The 8,489-nt window shown below is 45.4% G+C and overlaps 1 protein-coding gene across 1 annotated transcript in view; it reads left to right on the top strand.

Annotated features, from left to right (window-relative positions):
• Positions 1–519: 519 nt before the first annotated feature.
• The window catches only part of ZNF605 (zinc finger protein 605), a 9,203-nt gene continuing 1,233 nt past the window's right edge, over positions 520–8,489 (top strand). The window contains 4 exon segments of the mRNA XM_007456682.1: positions 520–534; positions 4,036–4,156; positions 4,382–4,474; positions 7,915–8,489. The exon segment at positions 7,915–8,489 is cut by the window's right edge and continues 9 nt beyond it. Coding sequence (XP_007456744.1) covers positions 520–534; positions 4,036–4,156; positions 4,382–4,474; positions 7,915–8,489 — 804 coding nt within the window.

Raw genomic sequence — 8,489 nt, 5'->3', positions numbered from 1 at the left:
CATCTAAGTGCCCCCGGGAAAAGGTGCTGCAGGGTGAGTGAGCCAAGACTGTATTTCCAGACTTTGTTGCCGTCTCTGCAGAGTGCTTTGAGGTGGTGGGGCTCCCCTGGGGTCTTTGGTTGAACCAGCGAGGCAGGTGGCTCCCATCGGGCACTCCCAGGTGGGAGCCAGGCTGCAGAGCCCAGTGTGTGGTGCAGGCCTGGCCTGGCTGCGGTCGGCTTGGCTGACACACGCCAGTAGCTCACTTTCTATCCTGTTTCTTAGTGCTAGCACATAACCTGTCTGAGTTCCCAGCTATAGAGAACCAAGATTGAGGTCCCCAAATGAATTACATCATCTAAAATAAAATTCCCACTGTACCTCCAGGCCATGGCCCTCAGGAGCACGAAAACTCATGTGAAATAAGAAAGAAGAGGCCTCAGGACTCGGGGTGCATTCCCAGTCCACAGACCTTTGACCAGAGGCCTTTTTCCAGAGCATCAGGACAGAGCAGAGCAGATTTCCCAGGACCGGGGGAGAATGGTCAAGTCACAGGTGAGTTATTTATCCTCTAGCGGTTTTATCTGTGGGTGTGATGAGGCTCACAGGCATCTCTACAACTAACAGGAAAGGGCTAAATATATTTAAATTGTAACCGGCGAAAATATAACCTTGGGAAGGAAGATGTCAAAAGAAGTACAAGGTGGATCACAGAATCATACAAAAGTCTTGAAGTTGGGGCACAGATGTAAGAGAATTAAGGCCCTGCACTGTTGGAGTTGAGCCGCAAGCTTCCTCACATGTTCCCAGAAGCCGCCACAGAAAGAGGAACGGGAAGAGCCGCGTGGTTTCCTCCATCAAAAGGCAAAACCATTTGCTCGTGGGAGCAAACATCTCCTGATGCTTTCCTGTAAAGAAAGCGTTTTACTAGCTGTTGATGTAGATGACGTGGCAGATGACATCCTGTAACGAATGAACACATTTCTGAGGCTGCTCCTCGCAGGTCCTCGGTGGGCGCGGGTGTAAAGAGCACAGCAATGGGCAGCAGACCTGGGTCCATGTCCCACCTGAGCTCTGGGTTTAGGGAAGAAACCTGAATCATCCGGCACAACTGATTGTTACAAAACCTTCAAATGGCCCCATATATATTCTCTCAGTTGGAATTTTGATACACTTTTCGATACATTTTACGTAGAACTGTTTTTGCTTCTGCTGGCAAAAGCTGCACAGGAGGGTATCTGCCTTCAGTTCCTTTTCCTGACCTTTTTTTTGATGTATAGTTGATTTACAATGTTGTGTTAGTTTCTGCTGTACAGCAAAGTGGTTCAGTTATATATATAAATATATATACATTGTTTTTCATATTCTTTTCCATTACGGTTTATCCCAGGAGATTAGATATAGTTCCCTGTGCTCTATAGTAGGGCCTTGTTGTTTATCCATTCGAGATATAATAGTTTGCATCTGCTAGTCCCAACCTCCTAATTCATCCCTCCACCCACCGCCCCGACTTTATTGACTCAAGAAATGACTGCGGTGTCCCTTCACTTTTCTTTTCTTTTTTTTTAAATTAATTAAATTTTTGGCCGCATTGGGTCTTCGTTGCTGCGCGCGGGCTTTCTCTGGTTGCGGTGAGCGGGGGCTACTCTTCGTTGCGGTGCGCAGTCTTCTCATTACGGTGGCTTCTCTTGTTGCGGAGCACGGGCTCTAGGCACGCGGGCTTCAGTAGTTGTGGCACACGGGCTCAGTAGTTGCGGCTCGCGGGCTCTAGAGCACAGGCTCAGTAGTTGTGGTGCAAGGGCTTAGGTGCTCTGCGGCATGTGGGATCTTCCCAGATGAGGGCTCAAACCCGTGTCCCCTGCATTGGCAGGCGGATTCTTAGCCACTGTGCCACCAAGGGAATCCCTCCCTTCACCTTTCAAAACAATTCCCATCCACCTAGCTGACCTCCCTCTTCCTTCCTCTGTTCCTTTCTTTCTTTTAAAAATCCTGTTGTTTAAAGCAGCGCACAGCACTGTAGCTTTTCCCCTTCGCTGCTGTGTTCTGTGCCAGGAGCTCAGCAGAGCTGAGAGGGCCGAGCTGCCAGGTGTCAGAGTAGCTGGTGACGGCAGCAGCCAGGGTGACAGTAGCCAAGAGTGATGGCACAAGTGAGAGCCGGATGCCGCAGAAGGCGCCGACTCCCCATTACCTTTTCCTGAGGGATGAACAGCGCCCTGGCCACATGCCAGGTGTGTCAACACAGATGTTCGCTGCCCAGGGACCCCTGAACAAAAGGCTCTGGCAGATTTGTGGACTTGGGGGCCAGGAGGAGGGGAAGAGGAGGAGGGAGTGGAAGGTACAGGGCACTGGGTCAGAGTGCGGACAGTGTCTTCAGGTCCCCCCTCCCACAAGGGGGTCTTAGAGAGGCACCTGAGAAAGGCTTCTGCCAAAGGCCTCAGGCAGAGACGCAGGGCACACGAGATCCTCACTGGCCCCTCGGAGGCCATGGCACGCAGGCTGCGCCCCAGGTCTGGGGGCAGTGTCCCCCAGGAGGCCTGCAGGGTAGCCCTTTGGGCCTGCCTGTGTTTGGACCTGAAGGTTCACACATAGGTTTTTAACCAGGAGCCAGACTCCTCAGCCCATCAGCTTGATTTTTTAGGACCTGAGTGAGAAACAGGCAACCCCATCATGGACCTGAACAGGTTGGACCTAGAGGGGCCGAGACAGGAACAAGGGAGTTCATCCAGGGCAGCCTCCCAGCCTGCATGTGGTCTCAGCTGTTTCCCAATCAGGAAGGCATGTGTCAGCCCATCACGAGGCTTCTCAAGTGGCCGTGTGAACCTTTGTGACCTGGCACAAGGCAGTGGTTCACATAGCACAGCTTTGACAGCAGGCGCAGGCTGGCCTGAACGCCTGCCAGGGCTGAGACAGCAGGGTCACACGGCTGGGTGTGCACACCAGGAGCACAGTCCCAGAGCCTCCAGGCAGCACGTGCTTTCATCAGGCTGTTAGGCTAACTGGCCCCAGCGTGGCTTTCCATTGCCCAGTCTGAATAATTTACTTCAGTCCTTGGTTTTCGAGGGGCTGCCTGGGGCGCTGAGTTCCAGACCATTTTGTTTGTCCAGGCCCTGCCACCTCATGGGGTGCAGACAGCATCAGGCTGTTGTGTGGGAAGCATGGGGGCTGGGGCGCCCTGTGCTGCTGGCCGGCAGCCCCGTGGAGCAGGAAGGCGTCAGTCTACACCCAGAGCAGTCACGGGTGCAGAGAGAAGCACAGCGAGTCATTTTCTTTTGTTTCTTGTGTTTTTTCCAGGAGGAAGGAAAGTTTTCAGGAGCAGGTCTAAAACACAAAGGTCGTTAGTGTCTTTCTCCCTCCCCTGTGCCTCCCCTGGTGCTGGGCTTTATCTTCTTTTCTCTCTGGCCATCATCAGTGTGTCCTATTTAGTAATCAAAACTTTAAAAGAAATCATCTCCGTTTTCATCCAGACCCTTTGTCTGTTGTCCCTATACAGAGGGACAGATATTTTTACATAATTTAACCAGAGAGAGAGAGTGTGTTTAAGAATTGGTTAGCAGAAACTCCTGAGTTTTTAAAAGATTTGAAAGTGGGTGTACAGGATCTGGCAGTCACTGAGTCTTCAGGACGGGGTCGTAGGGGTGGAGGCTCCCATGGGGAGCATCAGGATGTTGAGAAGGGCTGTGGTCATCTCACGGGGCAGTAGGGAGGTGACCCCCTCCAAGCTCACTCACGTGGGTGTTGGCAGGCCTCGGGTCTTTGCCACATGGGCTTGTGCACAGGGCTGCCTCGCCATGTGGCCCAGGGAGAGCAGGAGAGGGTTCCCAACGTGGAAGTCACATTCTCTTACACCTGATCCAGCCCTTCTACCCTGTTCCATTCGGTGGAAGTGAGTCAGTAAGTCCAGCCCATAGTCAGGATGGTGGGGATTAAACGAAAGCATGAACCCCAGGAGTTGGAGATCATGGGGCCAACTCGGAGGCCACCTGTCACCGTAGAGAAGAAAGCCTGTATTCAACAAAGAGAATGACTTCCGATTTAACAGGGATTATGCTTTTTTAGATATCATTTGAGGATGTGGCTGTGGACTTCACGTTGGAGGAGTGGCAGCTGCTTAATCCTACTCAGAAGACCTTGTACAGGGATGTGATGTTGGAGAACTATAGCAATCTAGTTTTCTTGGGTAAGAACATTCTTGTGTGACACAGGGCCCACCCAGCAACTGTGGGACCCCTAAGATATTACGGATTTCGGGTTTAAGTTTCAGATGTAAAAAGACTTTGATTGCTACACCCAGTTGAAAGGTTTTTATTTGCTTGTTTTGTTTTTTAGCCTCTGTAGTGAAATCTTTATATTTAAGAGTCCCTCAGCCCAAGCAGTTGGGACTCTCTGTGTTTCCAATTGACAGGTTATCAAATGATCAAACCTGAGGCGATTTTCAAACTGGAGCAAGAAGAGCCGTGGATATTAGGTGAAGAAATCCTAAGTCAGAACTTTCCAGGTGAGAAATAATCAGATATATGGCAGATAGTGAAAGTTAGGTCTCGGGTTTTGATGACAGGTTGGTACTTTTGAAATGTTATCTGTAAAACCGTGTTTAAAGTTCCTCCGTCCTTAGAGTTGACTCAGGACTGCTGACACAAGTCCTTCCTGACTTTTCATGTGCTCTCCGTCCTGGTCTCCATGTCAGGATGTGTCCCCTTTGGCGGAGCTGGTGATGAAGTGTGCCCCGTCTGCCGTACCCGGCAGCACAGTCATTTCGGACCTGTCTTCTTGGATACACCCCTTTTGCTAGCTTCCCCGGTCCCACCTGTACAGGTGGGCTTCCTTCCTCCTCTTTAAGAATTCATAGTTTTTTCCTGTTTGAGGTGACACTGACTACCTTTGAGTTTCCTTTTTTATTTTTCTTTTCTCTCCCTAATTGGTCAGATTTCTATTTCAAACCCACATAGAGTAGAAGGTGAGTCCATGGATACAGGAGAAAAGTCTAACGCTTTAAGCACTCTTCCGGCCTCCCTGCAGATAAGAACTTCAGGGTCAGCCTCCAGGGCTTCTTTCTGGTGCCTTTGGTATTCAGCTTATAAAGCTTCTCATTTATCCTTTCAAATAGTCTGCTGGGTTTAAGACCTGCTCTGTGATACTTTAACACCATTTGTGTTGAAGACCCTCACAGTGTGGCAGCATCTTATTTTTGCAGTTTTTCCTGTGCCCAGAGGTCCTGGTTTACGCCACTCAAAGTAGTTCTTTGCTCGTGTCTTTCACGTTTGTTTCTCTGCATGTGGGCCTTTGGTTGTCCTACACTTTCCCATTTAGACACCCTCCCCTTCTTCACTTTAAGCTCTTTTTCCACCTCCAGGGAGTGTTCCCTGACTCCCAGCCTTTTCTGAAATCTCTACCCACTGAGCAGTATTGTAGGAACCGGTTGTGATCACACATTATCTGTAATTCCTTAACCAATTAGGTCTTAAGGTTTTTTCCCACATAGAAAGATGGTGAGTAACTTACTCTTCTCTGTTCTCTATGGAATTTATGCTGTGTAATTACTAAATACTTCATTAATTGGTTGTTGTGAGGCCAAGTATGGCAGGAGCTTTCTTATTTATCAAATATTTCTTTAGTACAAAGGTTTTCGTCTAAGTAAGTGTTTCAGCTTACCTTAGGAAATACTTCAAATTACAGATGTCTAGGCACCATTCACGCGGATTATTAGGACTGGGTATGTGTAGTTTAGAAAAGCTGTCAAGATAGACATGTTCCCCCATTAATTTAGAACCACTGGTATTTTGTGGAATGAGAGGAGTTGAGATAAAATATGAGTCATGAAATAACCTTGCAGGACAAGAGAATTTTAATTTAGAAGAAAATATAAAACTAATTCAGTGTTTGAACATGAAGCATTTGTGTCAAAATGCAAAGTTAATTCTCAAGATTAACTATATAGAAAGGAATTGCTTTAGAAGTTTAATGACAAGTGAAGAGTATTTATCCTACATGTATTGAGGGCTGGTTATGTGCTATGTAGTGGGAGTACCTCAATGAAAAATACAATCCTGTTCCCTGCCCTCAGGGTTTACATTCTAGTGCGAGAGACAGAAGCAAGGTGATTACCTATTTGATACATGCTATGAAGGGAATAAACAGGGTGTTTGTTAGTGTGCCCTTAAAATAATGTGAGCCAGGAATACTGGAAGCTGGGCAGGGAGAGCACATGCAAAGGGCCTACAGCAGGAAAAAGCCTTTGGGGTCTGGGATGGGGAAGAGCCCAGTGTTGTGAGAGGGAGTGGGGGCTGGAAGGAGCCAGCACACAGGGGTGTGGAAGCCGTGATAAACGTCTGGGTTTATCAAAGGTTTCTAAGCAAAGGGTTAAAAGGCCTGAGTACATTTTCTAAATATTACGTGTTGCTGTGTGGAGACCAGAGTTGGGAGGGAGCAAGCCTAGAAGTGGGAATATCAATTGAAAATAGGGTGAAATTAAGGCAGAAAGGACAGGAGTGTAATGGAAACAGACGGGGAAACACATGTGTACCCTCACCTGAGGTGGCACCAGTGAAACCCGGTCCACGTGTTTGCCAAAATGACAAGACTTTTTTAAAATTTCTTAAAGATTTTTTGGTACAGTTTAACTTCAATATTGTTTTATATCATTTAACTTATTAATTTGGATATATATATTAATCTTATTTCCTGATTTGATTTGAATTAAAATTTGTAATTTTTCTTTAACATTTCCTGAAACAATTTTTTGTAAACTATTCAGGTGGATCTCACACTTCTGTGTCTACAGATGACTTTGTTTTTAACCCCCTAACTTCTCTCTCTAGTCTTTAAAATACCCACGAATAGCATTATCATCCACACTCACTGAAGCTCGGATCGTTGAATCCTTTGTTCTCCTCCATATCGGGCTCTAGTTCGTTCTTCCTCTGAAATTCTGGCATGTCTGAGAGTTAGATGTGGCTTTTTTTCCCCCAAAAAATATTATCCTGCAGAAAAGGAGTGATAGACTTACATCTGAGATCTTGCCGTATCTTTCATCTTGGGAGTATTACCTCACAATTCCTAGTAAAGAATATCATGAACTAAACAAACCTTTAAAAGATCATTTTAAAATACTCAGTAAATGGTCATATTGCGGAGATCACAAATAATTGTACTTACAGGGTAAAAAAAAAAATCTGTCCTAATGTTATGCAAAGAATACTTGTGGTTTAGAATAATTTCCATCATATACAGATGCAATATATAGATGATCGATTCAACTAAAATGTCAGAAACCTAAATACAAGTGTTGATGCTGAGCTCTGGAGAACTCTTGGATAATTCCAAAAAGTAACTCTCATGATGGTAAAATTACTGATATCAGTGATTCGGGTGAGGATCTTGAATGAGAATGTTTTCTTAATGTACCAATAGTACAGCAAACTAACGTACCTCACCTTTCAGACATGAAGTTGATATCCTGCATTTGCTGTGCATCATATTCAGTGTTTCTTCCTGCCTGACGTTCAGCACTGTGTACTAATCTTGCTCTTCTGTGTACTGTGATTCTCAGCCTTCTCTGATGGGGGTACTTACCTGCCTTCCTCCCTGATTTCTGCTACTCACAGCGTCTGGGCACACAGTAGATGATCAGTAGGTTATTGTGGAATGAGTGCATTAACCACCCCCAGAAATTGCTTGTCTCTTTTACCTCATCATGATCACTTGAGTATATTTCATCTTTCCTTATTTGAAAGTTGTGTTTATAAACATTTGTAATTTCAAAATCTGTTTTCATTTCTATTAAAATTTTCAATGCCTAATAAGTAGACATTGTATATGAGAGAATTTTTTTTTTTTTTGATGGACTGGGATCTTAGGCTCCATTTCAGAAGACTTATTCAATAAGCATAATCATTGGGGAAATTTACACAGTATGGTTCATTTTTTCCTTTTTAGAAGAAGTCTGGCTAGATAATAATCTCAAAATGTGGCACCAGGATAATCAAGACAAGCTTAAAAGTATGGAGAGAGGCCATGAATATGACGTCTTTGGGAAAATGTTTCATTCAGGCATTAACTTTGATCATTTAGGAATGAGATCCCATAAAGGTGGCACAGGTGAAAAGAGTTTGAAACATCCTTTTGATTTTCTTATTCCAAAAAGTAACTGTGAAAGAAAAAAACTTGATGAGCTTAATAAGAAATTACTATTCTGTATCAAGCCTGACAAAACCTGTGGTGGAATAAAATACTCTGATTGCAGTAAATGTAGAAAAGTCAGCAATAAAGAGCCAGGGCTCATTACAAACCAAATAGCACATACAGGAGTCTGTTTATGCATGGAATGTGGGAAGGTTTTTAACAAAAAGTCACAGCTCATTATACATCAGAGAACTCATACAGGAGAGAAGCCCTACGGATGCCGTGACTGTGGGAAAGCCTTCTCCCAGAAGTCATTACTCACTATTCATCAAAGGACTCATTCAGGAGAAAAGCCATATGGGTGTGGTGAATGTCAAAAATCTTTCAGCAGG

This window comes from Lipotes vexillifer, unplaced genomic scaffold (genome assembly GCF_000442215.2).
Source record: "Lipotes vexillifer unplaced genomic scaffold, Lipotes_vexillifer_v1.1 scaffold1529, whole genome shotgun sequence".
NCBI classification, from domain to species: domain Eukaryota; kingdom Metazoa; phylum Chordata; class Mammalia; order Artiodactyla; family Lipotidae; genus Lipotes; species Lipotes vexillifer.
This window is presented reverse-complemented; position numbering and strand designations above follow the sequence as displayed.